At 42.9% G+C, this 21751-nt stretch overlaps 1 protein-coding gene across 4 annotated transcripts in view; it reads left to right on the top strand.

Annotated features, from left to right (window-relative positions):
• The window catches only part of LOC101471429 (partitioning defective 3 homolog B), a 231506-nt gene that overhangs the window by 85972 nt on the left and 123783 nt on the right, over positions 1 to 21751 (top strand). For all 4 annotated transcript variants that reach the window (XM_014409193.4, XM_076875376.1, XM_014409192.4 and 1 more), the window contains 6 exons: positions 2721 to 2973; positions 3716 to 3824; positions 4939 to 5078; positions 5176 to 5304; positions 18680 to 18871; positions 19568 to 19726. In XM_014409193.4, the coding sequence (XP_014264679.2) occupies positions 2721 to 2973; positions 3716 to 3824; positions 4939 to 5078; positions 5176 to 5304; positions 18680 to 18871; positions 19568 to 19726 (982 nt within the window). The remainder of the gene's footprint in view (positions 1 to 2720; positions 2974 to 3715; positions 3825 to 4938; positions 5079 to 5175; positions 5305 to 18679; positions 18872 to 19567; positions 19727 to 21751) is intronic.

Genomic DNA, 21751 nt, shown 5'->3' with positions numbered 1-21751 from the left:
ATTGAAATTATGCGGCTTTATCAGCTGAGCACTTGCGCTGCAGAGCTCCTGATATCAGATATGGTTAGCAGTAACCAGTGTAACCAGTTTGACAGTACTGCTTCTTTGTGACATGCTGAAAGTGTCCATTAGTAGACGGCAATAAGAAATCCGTGTGGTCAGCAAAAATATCCATAAAGGCTTTTAATTGGTACCATGATTGATTTGATATTTGTGCCCAAGATGTTCCAATAAAACATTCTCAGCACGGAGACCCCCACCATCAGCTGTGACTGTGGAGTCCAAGTTTTCATGCTGTTGTTGCCAAATCTGACTTTATCAGTGGAAACTGAGCTTCTTCACACCAGATTTAGTGACGTTTGCTCCCTGCACTCAGGAGCAGACTCGCAGTGATGGAGGACAAAGCACTGACCCTGTAACAGCAATGATATTCACTCAACGACGGGACGAGAAAGGAGCCGGGCGTGGTCATCGTGCTGTGCTTTCTGAGACGTTGGTCTGCTGAGCACAGCTGCACAGAGCGGTTTCTCTGATGTTAGCAGCAGCCAGTCTCACGGCTGCGTCTGATGTTGCTCGTAAAAAAAGGTGTTCCCAGATGTTTTTAGAAAAAAAACATCAAACTGTGGTTTTAATTTTCTTTTATTTTTTCTTTCTTTCTTTTTTTTTTTGGCCTGTCCCGTTTGGCTCTTTTGCCATCAGAATTGTTGTCTAAAGGCAAAGAAAGATGCCCAACGGATTTACTTTACCAAACTGACCATCCCAGCCTTGCCGTAATGGTCCATTTGATTCAACTTTTATTGTTTATTTTATTTTCACTTACTGAATACGGGACAGACTTGACTGGGGGAAAGAAGGGGAGAAAGAAAGAGGGAAAGAGAAACAGCTGAGAAGAGGGACGGGGGAGAAGGGCAAAAAACAAAAACCAACAGAACGGGCAGAGAAAAAAAAATGCATATATCGATCACCTGGATCACCTGCTGAGAAAGAAAAAAGAAAACAAGCAGAAGAGAACAAGAGTAATAGAATAAACAACATCACAATGATATATGGGAATATGACAGTAAATACTAAATGTTAAACATTATTGTGCAGCACATAAGATCAACAGCACACAGTGTGCTTTGAGGTAGGAGCCAAAAAGGGTGTAGTTTGTGGGTGTGGTTTTAATTTTCAACAACAGAGCAAAAATAATATTTCCTCAGAGCCCAGCACAGGAAGACAACATATCATAGACACATTCCCACTAACACATCTTTAGCGTGGACGTGTCGGGAAGTCCAGTGGGAAGTGTTTTAATGTTACTGTGGGAGATCCACTGAAGTTGTACATTTCTGCAGGCACAGAATGTCAGAACGCTGATGTTTGTTTTGGATTGAAGTATTTGGAAGACCAAAGAGTAAAGGCACCGAAATCAGTCGCAGCTTTTACGATTTTCTGCGGTTCTCAGAGGACTGATGAACCGTGTTTGTGCAGTTTGGGGCAGGACCAACGGCAGTGTGGGAGACGGTGACACACGCTCCCCACTCAGGACATAAAGGTGGCGGCCTTAAGTCTGGAAAGACGACTGGGTGTGAAATGAGATCCCAGGAAACCCCGTCAGCCGTTCACATTTTAATTTCCTAATTTTGATCTTTATTGTTCTATAAACCGAGCCTCTGGCTGTGACAATCTAAGCACTGCTGTCCCAGATTGGATGTTTTCATAGTAAGATAACTAAATAAATAAGAACGCAGGTGTTTCAGTGAGTGTACTCCATGATGGCTGACTCTTTATTGATTTATCGATTGAGTCTTCTACGTGGAAACTCCCCCACCTGAGTGGATCTTTAAGTAGTTAAAAAATCATTATAATTCCATACGTGATTTATTAGGTTCCACACAGGACTTTCTAAACATAGTGTCTGGTTACGGTTATTTCTAATCATTATAATGCGCTCGTAATCTGGGAGGGAAACGATACGTGTGTAACCCAATAAAATGCTAATAAACTGGATTTGCTCTGTCAGTTATCTGAGGAGAATAATGGTGTGTACTGCAGCTTCTGACACAACCGTTCCCCTAACGTACTTATTGGGATCTGATGTAGACGAATCCCCTGCAAAATGATGTTTTTTTATAGATCATGAGATTATGATGGCCTTCTGCACAGGTGTCATGGCTCGGTGTTGTCTCCTGTCTTACTCCTGAGAAAAACATTAAGAGATGCACAGAACAGCCAGCAGTAAGCAGTGGCACATTGTAAAATGTGCGGATGTTATATTTCAGGTTAGGTTATAATGTCTTTATGTCAGAATTAACCTTTGCACACAGAAATATAAAATCTGCCATTAGTTTAAACTCCTGTTTAGCTGATTATACATCAGCTTTCTTTGCTTACTTGTCAGAGCAGCACCAGCCAGTCTTAGAAATGAAAGTTAGTCTTTTAAGATGAATGATCCTATTGCAAAAATCAGATATCCCATTTATATTAATTACCAATTAATTGACATTTTTTGTCATTCATAATCATATTTATACCATGTGTCTTTTTGTATTTTTCTCCTGATTGAGTTATCTACCCTTCAGTAATTAGTTTTTGTGTCAGAGATGGATAACTGCTCTTCCTGTGTAATTGTGATTAATGACATGATTCCTTTTAATGTTCAGCGTGTGCCACTTGTTGTGCACGTAATGTGCTACAAACTTTGAAGTAAAACTTTCTCCTCGTTTTCGTCCTCTCAGATCTCAGGATGTGTTCCGTCAGGCGATGCGTTCCCCGGTTGTACGCCTGGAAGTCGTGCCTTCTTTCAACAGAGAGCGCTATGAGAAGAGTCTGATTGGTCAGCTGTTTGGCAATAATACCGGTCCCACCGGCAGCCCCCGAAACACCAAAGAGCCTCCGCCCCCTGTCAAAGCCAAACCTGTGTTTAAACCCTCGGAGAATTCAGCCGTGCGGCTGGCGGAAGAGACGGCCGGCCTCGAGCCGGGTTTCAGTGTAAGTTCCTCTGCTGCACATCCACAGACTGACACAGACTTTGCATCTGTCGTGCACGCTTTGTAAAAAGTTTGCAGTTTTAATGATTAATGTGTGCACAGGCAAACACAATACAGCCCGGGCTTGAGCTTCGGTCTCCTCACCTTTCCTTCTAGAGCGAGTGCTAACTTCTCTCCAGCCTCCTCCTTAAAGACAGACCATATTTCCCATGGTCTGTTATTTCGAGTGCTAAATATACTATTTTTTATTTTTGGGTTGCTTTAAATTCTTTAGATGCTGTAATTGTAGAAACGGGTTCAAACCTCGTGTTATTTTGACCTCCTTCCTACAACGATCAAGTCCTAAAACACAAACGGATGCAACTTTGTCGTCAGCATCACCATGGTGACATGGCTGACATTTAAAACAGCTGGCATTGCGGCAGCAGTTTCTTAGCAGCAGCTGATTATCTTTTCCTGTCATGCAGATGTGATGGACTGTTCCCCAGACTCGCACGCGTCCGTACGCAGACTTTATCGATACTGTTTTTTTCCCAGCACGTTTAGATCTTTTTCTCACCTGTTTGATGTTTAACATCTTCAATTTAAAGCAGCTTCTATGAGCTGCTTTTACGGCGACTCCAAGGTGACCAGTGTGTGTTAGACTTTGCTGTAACAGATATATTGTTTAATAAATGCCACACTCTTGTTTGGGGTTTTGAAATGTGAAACAATGAATTTACTGCTGCTTGTTTTTCAAATAGACCCCGAAGGGGAAAAGTGAGAGCCCCCTCCTGAAGAAAAGCCCCGCCCTCTCTAGCTTGATGGCCAATAAGAGAGGAGGACGAAGACTAAGGATCGATTTAAAGAAAGGTGCGACACACCTGTGTACAGAACGAGCCTCACTCATCATTTTTCTGTGAATATGACTTTTTGTAGCTCTTCAGGAGTCGTGTGTGCTCTCAGTTTGAGGTTCAGGTAAAATTAGACGAGAGTCTCTTTTAGGGTTTTTTTCTGTGACTCTGGATTTTTATTAATCAGCGTCTGTAATATTTCTTCATGTCTCTACAGATGTTCTCTCTCCATAAAAAGTTTCCTTTTTCACTGTTTTCTGGCTTAGAGTCCTTCCTCTCACCCTTCCTCTCTCCGTCTTCCCGAGGCTCTCTCTTCAGGGTCTATTAAGTCTTTATTGATCTGTTCATTTCTGCTGATATGAATTCATACTGGCCCAAACTGCTGACTTAGCGCTGCTAAAGAGACTAGACTTAATGAGGTCTATAAAGCGCTCAACCAGTCCCTGCGTCTGTGTGTGGCCTTTTTGTCCACGCATGCATGTGTATGAATGCTTTCGTGCACATTTTGTGCACATGTTTTTCACTGATTAGTGTTTTAATATTCATCACCCCCGTTTCCGGAACATTCACTCTTTGTTTCCACTTTGTTTCACTCATTCCTCTCTTACCTCTCGTGCCCTTTTCTCATCTCTCCCTCATTTTCCACAAACCTTAAACAATTTCACACCTGCAGGAACTCTAACTGCGGCTGTAGCTGAAGGGTTTAAAGCCACACACACACATGCACACACACATGCACACACACATGCATGCACACATGCACGCATGCACACATGCACGCATGCAATCTCTTAAGGCTTTGAATTATCACACTTATAGTATGTAGTCAGGAGCTGAGTCAACAACACTGTTTGAGTTTTCAAGAGTGGTTTAGGTCCTGTGTGTGTGTGTGTGTGTGTGTGTGTGTGTGTGTGTGTGTGTGTGTGTGTGTGTGTGTGTGTGTGTGTGTGTAGGAAGGCTATAGTGTAAAATTTGTACTCTCAGTCTCGGGGAATAAAAATAGAGAAGCAAGGGCAGCTACACAGGATATTTGTGTCAGGATAGGCCAAGAGCTGTTACTTGTGGCTACTCGCTATAATTCACCTCTTCATTCATTTGTGTGTGTGTGTGTGTGTGTGTGTGTGTGTGTGTAGGTCCAGAAGGTCTTGGATTTACTGTAGTGACCAGAGATTCTTCGGTGCACGGTCCCGGTCCGATTCTAGTGAAAAACATTCTGCCCCGCGGGGCTGCGGTGAAAGATGGACGTCTTCAGTCTGGAGACCGCATACTCGAGGTGCAGCACAGTCTGAGCCAGAATAAGAAAACACGATGAGGAGGAGGAGGATGGGGACGATGGTGGCGGTGTCTTGACTCTGTGTGTGCGTTTGTAGGTAAACGGTGTGGATATCACAGGCGTGGGCCAGGAGGAGCTGGTGTGCATGCTGCGCAGCACGCGGCAGGGCGAGAGCGTGTCTCTGGTGGTCCTCCGGCAGGAAGACATGTTCCTACCCCGAGAAATGGTAAGAGCCAGTCACAGTGAAAGACGTGCTCAGAGGGGCGCTGTCCGGCTTTTTATTAACGATTTTGTTTTCATAATGTTGTTTTTGGTCCGATCAACAGACTTGCCCGGATGATGCGTGACCTAAAAGATGATACACTTCCTGTTCAGTGATATTGCCTTTCCTTTTTTTTTTTTTTTTACTCAACTAAGCAGTCATGTGACCGAGTGTTTCAGATAACGTCATCATGACGACTCGGCTGAGGCCGTCGTGAAGCAGATATTATTCAGATTATCGGGTCTTTCCTTCCAGTCTTCCTCTGCTGCATTGTTTGTGCTGAATTTCATCACTGCCTTTAACAATAAAGACGTCTTTAAACCACTTTGATTCTATTTTTCCATCTTTTTCTGACGTTGCATGATTAGCTGTTTTGCTCATAATCACAACTGTTGCTCTTTTCGTCTTTGCTGTCTCCTGATGGTTTTTTAGGATATTTGCTCTTCGACACCGTGACTCGTTTTATAAATGTTTTGTTATTTTGTTCCCTTCTGCTTTCATCCTGGTTGTGCTGCACACCTGTGGCTCTGTCACAGATGGTGATAACTATCATTTTTACTGCACAGAGATCACATTTTTCATTTGGTCACATTTGCTTTTGTCTCCGGTCCGCCCGTCTCACAACGCCGCTTCATTTTTCCTACGTCTTCTTCCTTTTCATGTTGCTTTTTATGCCTTTCTCCCTCTTGTGTCTCTTTCCACTCGCGTCGACTGATGTTTCCTCAACGGCTGCCGGGAAGTTCCACGTACAGACGTGAGCTTGTGACCCTGAGCCCCATAGGAAACTCTGTTTGTGCAGACAGGAAGCGGGGCGATGTGTTTGTGCGTGCACATGTGATCACTCGCCATGTACGCATGTCTGAACTCCATGACAGTCTGCCAGGGATACCTCTCTGAGATGTGTGCCTGAATGTCTGCACTTGTCATCCTGTCCACTCAGAATCGCTCTACTGCTCGATAATAATATACTGCAAAAAAAACAGACGTGAACCGGTTTAAGGTGGAGTGCGTCATTGTTTTTATGTTCTCCTTTATGTTGTGTTGGTGTAAAAAAACAACAACAACATGTTCAGCTGCACTTACTGAGGGTCTGCCTGTGCTGTATTCATGCAAAGGAGAAAAACTCATGAAGCGGAGAAACCTGAGAAACACACTGCACTTTAACACCGATCGAGTTATTTAGTCCAAAGCGTGAGTGCACGCTCAGGTGGGACGACACGTGTGATTTCCATATACCCGAGTTCACCGATCAGACACAACATCCTGACCGTCGACAGGTGAAGTGGTCAGGATAACCAGTCCTGAGGTCATACTGGCCATTTCAAGTCAGGCTGAGTCAACAGCAGTGTGAGGTGTTTGACTTGGCCTCCTCGTTCCCCAGATCTCAGTTCAGTCGAGCAGCCGTGGGATGTTCTGGACAAACCCCTGGATGGGTCAGAGCAGGTGGTCATAGTGATATGCTTCCCTGGACAGAAAATGGAGATGAATGCTGATAAACCTGTGAAATCGATTTGAAATCACACATCAGAACCAAAACGTCTGGCTGCTTGAACTGAAGATGGAAATAATACATTTACCCTGATAGTCTTTCCTGTGAGTTAAGCTTCAAGTCTCACCTGCTCAGGAAACTAAACTCCCATTGGTCCTGCTTGTTCCTTCACACACTCACTCAGCACAAACACCAAAGTGTTGTCCTTCTGCACCGATGCCCCACAGTGTCCCATAGGCCAAGTATTGTTCTCTGAATTCTGTTTTTGGAGAGAAGCATAACCAGGCTCGATTCAGGGGCACCTCTTTATTTCATTGTGTTGTTAATGAAGGTTCAGACCATTTATGACTGAACTGACTTCTTATGACCTGTTAAAGAAGTAAATAACCACAAAGCACATCTTTAAATGGACAAAGGAGCAAAAAAGATAAATGCTTACGAGCTATTGATTATATAAAATGGACTGCACTGTAACGTTTACACCTTCATCACTGTAGAGGGAAGTGAAGCCTCATATTTGTCACAATGTTTGATTTAGTCTGCCCAGCACGTCTTGTTAGATCCCTGCTTTACTGTGAGAACCGGGAACTGTTTCAGTAGTTGATGCTAAATTAAGGGAATAAGATGATATCAAATGATATAATAGCAACAAAGGACAGATGTGGTGTTAAAACCAGCAGAGTGTTAAACAGACAAACATTAAACAGATCTGTGATGAATGTGTTTAACAGATATGTGAATAAACAGAAACGTGTGAGTTTGTTTGGACTGCTGACTCAGAAACTGGGACACGCTTTCACTTTTGCTCATTTTGGCCTGTGTGGGTGTGGTTTCGTCCTTTTGAATGTGCAGTATTTCAGAGCTTCTCCTCTGCCTCCCTCTCCTTTCTCCCCTCCAATGTCTCTCTGTCTCCTTCACTTGTCCTGTCAGGCCGTCCGCCCCACTAGAATTCACCTCTGTCTAATTAACAGCTGGTGGTATTTATTCAGCAGTCACAACACTTTTCAAGAGCAGCAAATACAGTTACAGTTTTGCATAATGGAGCTGTGAACACACTCCTTGATTGAAATTTTAATGTGCTGAAGTGTAGAACAGCGTGTGCTTATGCGGGCGAGGGATTTCAGGGCGATGGTAGTCATCAAGCGCAGCTGTCTCAGCGGTGAGAGTTTTTAAAAGGGACCAGTGCTTTTAAAGTGCCCGTCTCTGTGTTTAATTAGTGCATTGTACAGTGTGACAGAGTGGATGGTTTACAGGCCGGGTCAGAAAGGTAGCGGCAGAATTACAGATCATTTAGAAATATCATCAGAAGATCAAAGTTCATATTAACGACGGGGTTGATGCTGATGGGGAAAAAACAGAGTTACAGTAGAGAAACAAAACCCCCCAAAAATTATTTCAGAAGTTAATAAAAAAAATAATAAAAACAATTAATAAAATAAATAATAATTTAAAAAAAATATGTGCAACAATAAATAAATAAATGAATACAAAATAAAATAAATAAATAATAAAATAAATAATAATTAAAATAAATACGTTTAAAAAATTGTGTGCAAAAAATAAAACAATTAATGCAAAATAAAATAGTTAATAAATAATAAATAAAAAATGTGTGCAAAAACATTTAAAAATTGATTACAAAAAATTAAATAAATAATTAATTAAAAGAAAAAAAGAAATTGTGTAAAAAAAAAAGAAAAAAGAAAAAAATTGTACAGTGTGACAGAGTGGATGGTTTACAGGCCGGGTCAGAAAGGTAGCGGCAGAATTACAGATCATTTAAAAATATCATCACAAGATCAAAGTTCATATTAAAGACGGGGTTGATGCTGATGGGGAAACGTGTAGTTCAGTCGAGCTTTTGTCTGTAAGTGTAGCAGCAGTGTTTGTTTCATGCTTTCTGCACTTTAGATCACTTTTCTGTGGCTGGTGATATAAATGCTGCATATAGACACGGCGTGTTTTCCACTGCGGTTACATTTTTATCACCTCAACAACAAAAACCCCTAAAACAGTGAAATTCTAATAATATTATCGCGCCTCATTAACCGAACGATCGTCCCACTTTGCTGGAGAGTTATTTTACTTAAGCAGCATTCGCACAGCTCCGCAAGCTTCGACTCGCCGTGGCCGAGGACGGCGTTGCTGACCCTCACCAGTGCACTGAAACAGAAGCCTCGTACACCTGTAAGTGCATCAGCTGGAGCCACTTTTCCTCATTTTTGGAATATAGTTAACAAAATAACTGCTCAAAGAATCAAGAATCTATGAACGTGGTGTTTTTGTTACAATCGTAATCATTTTTTTATCTGTTGCTCTGCTCTGGTAACACTTTCGAGTACTGCTCGCAACTAAGAGTGTAATACTCCTGTAATTAAATGGAGTTTAAAGGTATATTATTTAAAATTACAATGTAATTATATTTGCCTACAAATGCTTAAAGGCAGGAGCACCAGAATAAGAAACAATGGAATAATTGTGTGAAAATTTATGGTAAAACCAAGCAGCATTTCCCATCTTACAGGGTAAGTGTGCGTTACATATGTTGATGTTGAAGTTCTGCATTTCCAACAATAAAAAATAAATACCATGAAAGTTTGAAGTGTCTGTGTGACCTACGAGGGAGCAAAGTCAAGAAGCGTCTCCTTTCCTGGAACAAACCTCCACAAAGTACAGAGTATGTACAAGTATGTGTAAGATGGCGAAACAATGTTTTTCCAAGAAATGATGCAGTGCTGAGAATGACTTACGTGCACTTCCTGTAAAAGAACCAGAAATTAGGCACAACTTAAATGTACTTACAGGATAATTGTGAAATACATGATGTTATGCAGTATGTAATATTACTTACATTTACTCCTGTACAAACCTGCCTTGTTCTAGTGTGCCTGCCTTCATGTATTTATAGGTAAATATAATTACATTGTAATCTCAAATTCCTTGAAATTCCACTTAATTAAAGCGGAATTACACCTCGTGTCGTGGGCCGGATAATAAAGTCTTACACACGTATTTAATATTTTTTAGTGCTTGATAAGCATAACATTTCCCATCACTCGACTTGATCTAATGTAAAGAAACAACGTTGCACCATCATCATCTGAAGCACAAAAACACCTGGAGTCGTGTGAAACTCTTTCCACACAGTTCCAGCTATTTTCTAAAGCGTCCTGCATCGTTGTTAAAACTGTGATATGACTGAAGTTTCCGATTTTTTATTTTATTTATGTCAGTGTGTTTGTGTTTCTGGAGAGGAAACAGTCGAAGGATGATGATGAAATGATGGAAGGATCTTGTCTATCTTCTCCTCCCCCTCTTCCGTTGTCTCATTTTAGCCCACCATCTGGTGCTGTGTGCTAATGTGTGCGCTTGCTGTAGAACAAAGACATTACACCAGCTCTACACACACACACACACACACACACACACACACACATTGTCACTTGCGAACAACATAAAGCAATGTTTTTTCTTTAATTTTCTCTGCACATGAACAAGCATACGCCTGCTGAGTTGGCTAGTGTCTTGAAACTAATGTTTGAGACAAAGATGCTCTTTTCTGCTTCCAGACTTTTCACACCGCCCTCTCTCTCCCTCCCCTTCTTTTGTTCAGTTTATTTTTTCATGCATGTCACTGACGACTTCCTCGTTTACCCTTTGCCAGTTTGCTAAAGGCCTCTAAAACATTTTGGGTCATAAAGTAAAATAGGTAAACGTCTTTCAGCTTTCCTTTTTCTTCATTGCAACAGTGCTGAATCCTGCAGCAGAGAGCAGGGCAGCTGGAGCCATGCACGATCATGAAATCATAATATAATCCATATTTTGAGGCTTTGGGTTATGTGGCTTGAACCAATCTGTGTCTGATGATTAACAACTTGCCAATAAGGTTGCGTGGTTCGTCCAATTCACCTGCAAAGAGTTGTTGCTTGAAACTCCTCTGTGTGTCAGAGTGAAGCAGTTTAACTACACGTTTAATCCCGGAGATGTGATGGTGTAAGAAAAAGAAGTTTCACCAGCACGTCTCTGTTTCTCCACATGTTAGAGAAATGCTGCTGCAATACATGAAGGAACTGTGAGCACAATGGCATTATAGGGTTACACGAGTTTCTGAGACCTCTGTCTCTTCAACATGATCAGTACTTGACATAGTTTCAAAATGTTATGGACAAAACTCTTTTTTTGTTTTATAAAATTAACACTGTTGTTAATAAAAAGTTGCCAAAAACACTCAAATCAAATGTGATACAAGAAATATATAATAAAAAGACATCAAAAACAACATGATACAGCAAAAATAAATAAATGGGGATTCATAAACATCTCAGTTCCAAAGAATCTGAATTTTCAAGCAGCTTATTTCTTTGACTGTCCGCTGATTGTAAAGCAGGAAGTTTCTCTTAATGTACAAAGATCACCATTAAAAAACTGTGGACCCATTTATTGAATAGTTGTTTATCTATTATTTAATTACTCTGGCGTACGGTCTTTATCAGCAGGAAAAGCTGTAAAACAAGAGTCCAAAATTTTTGCCCCTCTGCACAATTTCCAGAGAGCTGGACTGGAATCTGTGCTGGTCTGATTCTGGCCCTCGGGCCTTATGTTTGGCACCCCTGCCGTAGAGAAACTACAGGAATTGCTGACAGCGTGCTAGTGACTTTGTTTCCTCCCCTCCTCGATGTGCTGCGTGCTTTCACGACGTTCATGTTTTAGTTGGTCTGTGGTTTCCAGAATGTGCACTGAATGATGCTTAAAGATGACTCAGTGGGTTGAAACACGAAGGGGTCCAGAGTAAGCTGTGGATGTGACGAGTCGTGTAAATTGATCCAAATCTGTGAAATCTGTGTAAAATTGCAAACATAAATCCCTGTTGTGTTCAAACTCGCAGTGATTTCATAAAAGTATGCTTTGAATGGCTCCTGCTAGAGTAAACATCAAAGTGGACCTTTGGGTGGCACGAGGAACGTTTCTGTTTAACAAGTCAAAAAGCCAAAAAACAGAAACATCTTTCTGAGTGAGGTGAAAGCTTCCCGTCGTGGTAAATACAATCCAGTATTCATGTCCCCCACCTCTTAAGCATGTATGCTTGACACAGTAGATGACAATATACAAACCCTTCACAAGTGCACTCTGGATAGAAATCTGTGTGGCTGATTGGTCTGCATTTGGTTCCTGCAGGCTCGTTGTGCAGTTCTGCTTTTGTCATCTGCTCTTCGTCGAGCTCCACGGCCGTCTTCTCTTTGCTCTTCTCCTTTCCACAACAGGAAACATGCTTTTTTTAGCAGCAGATGCTCCACACTCACACAGACACACAGTGACATTTAAATCAGTAAACAGTTAGCAACTGGTGACAGAGCACATTCAAAACAAAACAACTTTATTGAACAGTTTCCTCATTCTGATAATCCCTCATCCATCACCGCTGCAGTCTTTGCAGTCTGTTGTCTTTCTGTGTGTGTGTGTGTGTGTTACGTCTCACTGATATTGTCACCAATGTGACCTCACAGAGTCTCTACAGTAGATCCCCCATCTGTTACACCCTCAGAGACCTGTGTATGCACACACACTCGCACACATATACACACACAAGCTCCTTGGCAGCTTGGTGTCTCTGCAGGAGCTGCCATCATCCCAGTGGAGAGCAGCCGAGAAGGGTATCACGTCTCTTTCCTCTTTTTTTCTGGCTCTCTGTCTCATGTGACATCTCGCTGGTGTTTATTGAAGGTTTAGCAGCATCATCATCATTTTTCCTTTCGCCCACACTGCTGTGACTCGAACGCCTTTGCACACGAGTGTCACACATACTCGCACATGTCAGTTGTGTCAATCCAGTGGGGATCAGCGCGGTTACTCAAAGATACGGTCTTTATTCTGAGGTCGTACTCATTTGCAGACATGCGGGTAGTCTGCGCGGCCAGATGAAAGTGCACGTGCACTGAGCTTTGTGCACAGCCTCTGATGATGTCATTCACATCTCTCACACATTATTCATTCAAGCAGACCCCTACGTTTATTCCATGTCTGAAAACTAAAGCCTTTAAACCTGCATTCCGTCTTTTGGCCAGCAGGGGGCGACTCCTCTGACTGTGCATATAAGTTAACTTAAGTACCGGATTATAAGGCGCATTAATCGACACAAAACAGTCAGATAAGTCAAACTTTACTCAGCTCGTTCTTCTTGCTTCCTCCACTTCTGTACCATTGATTCATTAATGTTGAATTCTCTGCAGCTGCTCTGTTCCCATGTTGTTGCAGTATATTAATGACTAACCTCGTATTGTGGATGGATTATCTCAGTTGTTCTCCTGACTGAAGCTGGCTCCTGACTACGGCAGCCGTAATGCTCCAACCATCCATCAAGCCGTGCGGCTTCGTAGCTTAGCAAAGTCGGACTAAAACATTTTTGACAGATTTTTGAGCGCCATGTAGCACATAAAATCGGTTCGAGGTCAGTGAGCACAACCAGGATTCATACATAAGGTCACCGGATTATAAGGCAAACTGTTGATTTTTGAGAAAATAAAAGGATTTTAGTGCGGTAAATACGGTATATGAGAAAATACCCTTCGGCTCACGCGCGCTCTGACATTTAGTAAAAACGTTCCTCGTGAGTTCAGCGTCACAATCGGTGGTTACAAGTTTTATTGTAAACAGCAAGATATTCACTAGTGCACACGGTAACACCAGGAAGACCTTTTTACAGGGAATAATTATACTGCAAGTAGTTTTAAGTACTGCGTTATTTCATGGTTGTGTACGCTGTACTTTCTGTTATGAGTGGACTAATCTTGCTTTTTACATCCTTGTTTAATTTGCATTATGTTGATGTACAGGATGTGTGTTCTATTATTACTGTGTAAACACTTTGTATTACGTACAGCACTTACTTACTTATGGTGTCATCGTTTCTTTGTGTCCTGTTACCCCCGTGTGCCTACCTTTAAATATTTGTAGGTAAATATAGTTACATTACACTCTGATATGCTCTCCGGCCTGTGTCAGCGGGGATCAGCACATTCCCTACTTCCAGTCAGAGGTGCTCAGTGCAGCCTGACATGTAAAGCATTTTCTTTAACGTGTGTGGAAAACGGCAGCTGCCACTCTGCTGTCGGCCGTTGCCAAAAAGCAATTCTGTGTTCATGTGGGGATCCTCGGCACGTGAACAGAAGGCTGCCCGGCTCGCACCGCGGACCCGTAATGTAACACGATGGCCCGTGACCACTTGTAAGCTTGGAAAACAAACCCTGTGCCGCCAACACCTGCTGTGGATTTCACATCACCTACATGCCTGCTTGCCCTGCATGTGCAGACCTTTAATAGGGAAATCCGTATTAGCAGCATTACTTTACTTGTTGAACGGCAGCGACGGGCAGATATGAGCCAGAGTACACTGCCCGATTCCAACCAGCCTCTCTGCAGAGATTTGTTCTGTATATTAAATGTGTCGTGGACGTCAAGCGGTTTCCTTTCTTTCACACAGACATGTTAACCTCCACAGCTTCCTCTTTGTTGTCACTCCTCATCATCTTCCTGTTGCTGTACGATTGTAAATGCTCCTTTGTCTCACTAAGACGGGGCTGTGGGGGTTTGCGCTGCTGCTCTTACTCCAACCATTAGGGAAGAATAGGGTGTGGGGGGGTTGGACAACAGGAGCCCATCCTGAGTGGTCAGTGATGGGACAGCTATTTTCATAAGTCAGAAGCACGGCCCCTACTGTCAGGTGTGGTCCCTGGGAGTACTTACCTCAGCTGTTTGTGTGTATGCATGCTTGTGTAATCACAACGCCACGTTTAAGTACACGGCCACTGTTGTAAAATGGATCCTTGGGCAGTGATTCACACGGCATGGGGCTGTCCACACACGCTCACAGAGCCTCAGCATGGCTGGGTGGAAGGGCATCTGTGCACCATTCTCATTAAAAGACCACGTCGCTGAAAGCAGGTGTCCTCGCAAACACGCACCCAGACAGAGGAACGGCACAATTTATAGTGCCGAGTGTGAAAGCAGATCAAACACAGCCGATAACCAAAATTACGATCGCCGCTCGTCTTACCTCGCGCTCCTGATAGTGTTTTAATCTTTGTGCGGCTCTGGCTAACAGCTCATCTGTCCTTCAGAGGTGAAGCAGCGCACTGTTCACACTCGTTTTCACATAATGCGTCTCTCCATCATTCCCTCTGTCATGTTTTCCCGGCTCAGTTTAATAAAAAACGCACACACAAACACACCAACGAAGCTGTCTTTTTAATAGCTTGTCCTCTTGTTGATCCATCGTCGTGGCGACCCATTTAAACGTTGAATGACCAGCACGAGGAGCGAGCTATGCAAACAGCTTTTCCTGTAAGTGGATGGATTTGATAGAGTTTAAGGAGCAAAGACCTTTGCGTGGCTACAAACGTCAAACGGACCCACAGACTCGCAGTAGTGTTTATTATTGTAGTGCATGTGAATGTAGCCGCCGCTCGTAGTGACGAAGGTGAAATAATAGAAATGTTCGATTAAATTTTGGTGATTTTGTTTTCCTTTTCTTTTTTTTTATCTCACTACCTGTTAAATCCTCCGTGCTCCGAGGATGCGCTTGCTCCTTATTTTATGGGAAATCGAATTCCTCACCCAGAAACCATCTTTACATACATTTGCATATTTTTGTCAGGTTCCATAAAACGTCTCGCACCGTTGTGGGTGGTCCTGGTCTCCCCACCCTATCTGAGAAATGCTGCAGTATAGCATCCATCCTCTGCTCTAAATTCATTTTGCTCTGTTCTGTGCCGAGCGTGAGAAATCACAAATAACAAAAAGGACGCGGCGAAATCAGCCGAATAAAAACATTTTAGCTGCGGCGGAAAAACTGAAAAGTTGCCAAACCACGAGCATTGCTTTGGATGGACTTTTCCAGCCTAATGAATCCTCACTGTAATTATGTGCTGAAAGTAGCTAACATTCCTCTTCTGGGTGTTTTGAAGTTCTTTCCAAGGTCGGAAAGCTTCCTATCAGGTCTGGACAGTCAGTCTGATGGGGAAGTTTTTCCAGCAGGGAAAACAGTTTTCTGCAGAGCAGAGGACTTTTTGTCGGCTTAACGCTGTTAAACCTACAATCCCCACAGACAAACAGTGTCTAAAGCTGACACTGCTGACCCAAACAAACACACACAGAGGCAGACTCAGGCTGACTTAATGCATGTGTGTGCAGAGCCACATACACACAGACATGGACTCACTCACAGATATATAGTGTAAACAGACAAATCAATGCAGTAATTTATGTGAAAGTATAGACAGTCATGGAGAGAGACGACACAAAGCTGCAGCCACTGAAACTTTCATGCAACAGGAAACACGCGCACACACACAGTGTCATTAAAAAGTGTCCCTGCATCAGATACGATTCGAATAAACCAGGCCTGGACTCTGTGTGTCTGTTAGCTAAATGCTAATGCATACGTATTGTGGTATTTTCTGCAGATTGTGCTAAATGTTCTGCTGTAGGTGAGATGTCACACGCACAGATATGTATGAAGATGTACCGTCTCTGTCCTCAGTGCAGAAAGCTGCTAAAGTCTGCTCCAGTGACATCTGTGCTCATTAGCATATTTATGATGTCATCACGTTGCAGGATTTTACGACCTTTTATTGTCTGATAGGGTCACAAGTTAAAGATGACTGCACCTGAAATGATCGATCAAAAAGCAGCCGAGTGAGTTTCCAGTTTTCTGGGTTTGTTGTTCGGTCCTTTTTGGAAGACGTTGGTGTAAACGAGTCTAAAATGAATAACGATGAAGAGAATTTGTGCAACATGAATCTGTAAACGCCGTGCTTGGATAAAATGTGTGTTTTTAGCTTTGGAAATTAGGTGTGTAGTTCTTCCCGGCGATTTACTCCAGCTGTGAGGTTTGTTCATGCAGATCTGTCTGTTTTCTTGACCTGTAGGAGCAGATGAGATTTTACAAATGTGGATTTAGCTGTGGGCTGTTTCACTGTGGCATCGCTGATTATGGGAGGACGATTTCTCGCTTCCTGCGTGAAGAAATGTTTGCATGTTGACATATAGCACAGGTTGCTTTAGCCACCATGATTAGTGAGAACAAGTGATCAGATATCAGCTGAACTGCTGTAATATTGAAAACTTGTGACATTTATCAGCTGTTTAACTTGAACCTAGACCTACGTGCACTTATTCAAAGAACAGTCATCCTCCTGTTTTCTCTCAATCGATGACGATGATGATGCTGGGGATGACGGTGGATCTTCCGTGCGTAAACATGACATGTTTGTGTTGTGTTGTCGGTTATATGTGCAGGTGTGTGATGAACAGAGATGGGCAGTAACGCGTTACTGTAATCTGATTACTTTTTTCAGGTAACGAGTAAAGTAAGGGATTACTATTGCAAAAACGGTAATTAGATTACCGTTACTTTCCCGTAGGAACGCTGCGTTACTGCGTTACTAAAACCGTGATTTTTTTTGCGAGAATGTCTCATGACAGTGACGTAAGCGAGTGCGCCGTTCGTGACAACAGCTGTGTGCAGATCAACAGTGCATCATATATCGAGTGCAGAGAGAGTATGAGCGTGCAGCGTTTAAAGCGTGGAAGTACTGACCTTACTTTGAGTTTGATTCCATAAAAAGTGACAAAAACATTAGTGTCCGCTGTGCGTGGGAAGAAAACTTCTTTTTACAGCGAAAAACCCCTAAACTTCCAACAAGCACCGAGTAGCTACGACGTAATGGGAAACTCACAGAGAAACTCGCGGATTCTTCCACTGACCGCGGCACACCTGCACCAGGGTAAACCTCCGCCTGCCCCACTCCTGCTTTACAGGTGAAAATAGAGCAACAGGACCGCTGAGTCTTTGACTTTATTTATTTTCTGCTGTGTTTTACTTGCATCTATTTGAAAGACTGAGTGTAAACACAAAAAATATTTTATTTTATGTGCTGGAATGTGCAGAAAATAGGTTTAAATGTTAAACTAATTTATTCAAGTCAGAGAATGTTGCATATAATTAAATCTTTGCTTGATGCATAAAGTTAAAAGATTAAAACTAATAAAACAAGTTTTAAAAAGAGACTTTTCCATTTGATTACATTTTGTATGATGGATTATGTAGAAAAAGTAGAATTGGGCTGAAAGATCTATCACTTTATCACCTCTTCAGGTTGTAAATCGTGTTTTAAAAAGTAATTAATTAATTAATTACTTTTGAAAATAAGTAATCAGTATCATCCATACGCTGTGAAGCTCAGCTCGCTCTCTCCCGCTGAGCCATCACATAATTTTGACTGTCAGTATCTGCTCGCTGTCTTTGTTCACGGTCTTTGTGCCACTAAGTCTCCCTCACACTCAGTCATTACTGACACATCTCTCTCTCTCTTCATAATATGCAGTTTTTTTCCTTTTGCTTTCTGGCTTTATGATAGTCTTTATGCATATGGTCTGTCTTTGCTTCTTATTTCAGCCTCATTATATTCACTCTGCTCTTCCTGCTTTAGTCTCTCTGGCTTTCTGTGTTTGTCGTCTTCTCCAATTACCTCGTGAAAATGCGCAGGTCATTTTATTGATATTGCAGACTTGAGAGCAAAAAAAAGGTGGGTATATAAAAGCAGGCGGTCCAAATGGCTTCTTTCTTTTAAACTTTTATACTCTGACTACATTTTTTTTTTATTTGGGGAGAAATTTAGTTCAAAAGCACCTGGTAGTTTCTCTCAAGTGGAAAAGCTTTTAGTTTAGCTTTTGAAGACTGTTCAAGCTCAATGAGCTAACCCTCTCCCTCCTGCCTTCACCCCGTTCCCAACCCTTTCCCTTCATCATCCCCATCTCGCCTCTTCTGCCTCCATTACTCTCTGCCGCTTCCAGAGGGACGAGGTGTCCCGCGTGCCGAGCGTGGTCTCAGAGAATGGAAAGGAGCAGCTCATGTTTGAGGTGCCCCTCAACGACACCGGCTCGGCGGGGCTCGGCGTCAGCCTCAAAGGGAACAAGTCCAGGGAGACGGGAGAGGATCTGGGAATCTTCATCAAATCCATCATACACGGAGGAGCTGCCTACAAGGTGACGCAGTATTCCCATACATGCATACACTCATGTAAATCACTTTATCCGTACAGTGCGATGTTTTCTTTGCTCCAATCACAGTGTAAATGAACAGAAAAGGAGCCTCATCCCACGTGGACATCTTTGCACACAAGACTCTCATCTGAGGCCTGGTTGTGATCCTGCTCCGCTAATCTTTGACCTCTTCTTCTCTGTTTGACCGGCGCATGCACACACACCCTCGCACCGGGCGCAGCTGTTAGTGTTTGTGCACAAACAGGCAGGAATAGATGGAAAGGGCCTGCTGCAGAGGAATTGTAAATATCTTGCCGATGCAGTCGGGCAGACTGAGCTGACGGAGGTCTCAGTCGATGAGGTGGAGACTGCGTTAAGTCAGACAGCCTTGAGAATGTGTGTGTGCAGGGTTTAAGTCATTTTGGCTGGTTTAACCTCACAGACGCACTCAGTGAAGGCCACAGGTGTGTGTGAGCGAGCGTCTGTGTGAGCTCTCCATCATAGCTCAGTGATTTCCTGCCAGCGCTGAAAAGAGAGAATGTCAGACCGCACAGCATAAATAAACGATATTCAACATGTAGCTGTCATTAACTCACAGGCGCGTGTGTTCGTGCATGTCGACAGAGTTCATGCAAAGACATATCTGCAATGCAAACTGCAGAAAACGCACACATCAGCAAACCGCTCTGTGCTTTACAGGATGGACGCCTGCATGTCAATGACCAGCTGGTGGCTGTAAATGGAGAGTCTCTACTGGGACGCCCCAATCACATGGCCATGGAGACGCTGCGGCGCTCCATGTCACAGGAGGGCAACGTCAGAGGGACCATCCAGCTGGTGGTGCTGAGAGCTTTAAAGGTACAGGTTTTGCCATGTGTGTCGTTTTATATAATAGATAGATGAGCTAAACTAATGAGCCAGTGAGCAGTTAGTCATGTGAAAAACAATTATCAACAAGTCTTTTAATATTATTTTTAAGTAAAAACATGAAAAATAAATAAATATATTTAGGCTTCAGTTGTAAGAGACCAGAAGATGTTACTGAGGCCTCACAAGGCTTTGGATATGGGCTTCTTCAGTGCTTCAACCTGCAGATTAACTAGGCTAAAGCAAATACACCTGCAGTAAAGCCTTTATAGAAGGGCCGATGTCTGCTTGACGGCAATAATGAATTCTTTCAGACAGTATTGTATATCCCTAAGTTTGTGCTGGTTTAAATATGTTTGATCATTAGTAAAGAATTATTGTATTTGTGACCAGCAGCTGTATTTATTAGGATAGGGAGGGATTAAATTGTTCTGTGCTGCTGTAACACCATGTGTAATGTTACAGAGAGCTGCCGTTGTGAAACCTGGGGGTAAAAGGACACTCTCGGGTGGGTGTGAAGCTTTACATGGATGAACAAACTTAAACATATAACTGAAATGTAGAGAACAGACACTGAAAAGCAGACGTTTTAGGAGTTTACTGGTCTGGAGCATCCAGGTGTGTTAACGCCACAGTTCTCCTGGATGTCCCAGCAGATTCATCCCAAGAGTCTTCAGGCCTCACGTAGCAAGTTACACACTTAACGTATAATTAGAGAAAAAACTAAACCAGTACAGCTTCGATCCGGTTTTATTTATGTAGCACCAAATCACAACAACAACAGTTGCATCAAGGGGCTCAAACAGCACCTCAGACACCTCATGCTGTCAGCACGGTGGTGGAGGGGGGTGATCTGGACACCACGGCGCCATCGAGTCGTCCTCTGTATACCACAGTGTTCTGGAGGCAAACGTGAGGCCTCGTGTCTGACATCTAAAGCTTGGCCCAAACTAGTTTCCACCGTGCTGACAGCATGAGGTGTCCGATGTGCCGCTTGAGCCCCCTGAGACAACTTTGAGACTGCAGACCTCAATGCAATGAAACGCTGTAGCACGATGCAACCTTTCCTCCACAGTCACGCGAGAGACGACAAAATCCCACAGAAAACTGTGACTTCGAGCTGTTGCAGCTAAAGGTGATGCTACAGGCGACTGAATCTTTGGGTCTACTTCATTTTTCACATGACTGCATATAAATGTCTGGGTAATATATTTATCTTGTGTGTTATCTCTGCCTTCCACCACGTTTGAAAGCCCCTGCATTCCTCACACTGTGTCTTCTCTGCTTTCAGAGGCAGCAGCAAAAGAGCGTTTGTGTGTGTGTGTGTGACAGAGCGTTCTTGACTCAGCTGTATCTCCTTTCTTTATAAGAGAAAGAGACGCTTTTCATCTCGCCTGCTTTTCAGCCCGTGCCTTTTCCGTGGCTCTGTAGTCCGTCTGTAGAAATCCTTGCACGCACAAAGCCAGGGTTGTGGGCTCAAGTGTGGATGACCCTTCGGATGACCTGCTGGTTATTGAAAAAGCTATATACGCTGTGCAGTGTGCTCACATACAGGCACCCCAAACACACACTCAGAGACACGAATTAACACATAGAGACGCCGTTCAGAGAATGTGTGTGTATTTAGAGCCACAGATGCAGTTTAAATGAATAAACTGGACTTATATCAGTTAACAGCCTTGTTAAGGTGGGATTTAGTGCATTAGTTGGATAAACTGGAAGCTGGTTTCATGCATGCATGTAGCCGTGTGATTGGGCTTAGGCCATCCTCCCTGTCAATCACCTGATGAGGAAAGTAGTGAGATGCATCAAAGATAGATAGATAGATAAGAGACTGTACCTTAAAAGCTTTTTCTGGACTCAACATTGATGCTTTTCAGTGTTAGAAAAGTGCAGCGCTATATCTTCCCCTCCCTGAATCGTGTAATTTTCTCTCCCTCAGTTCTTCTGGCTGTGTTTGTCTCTCTCTAATCTCTCACTTCTGCTGCTCGTCTAATACAGGACCCATCCAAACAG

This window comes from Maylandia zebra, linkage group LG16 (assembly GCF_041146795.1).
Source record: "Maylandia zebra isolate NMK-2024a linkage group LG16, Mzebra_GT3a, whole genome shotgun sequence".
NCBI lineage: Eukaryota > Metazoa > Chordata > Actinopteri > Cichliformes > Cichlidae > Maylandia > Maylandia zebra.
The sequence above is the reverse complement of the archived record's forward strand: the minus strand, read 5'-3'. Positions and strand labels throughout refer to the sequence as shown.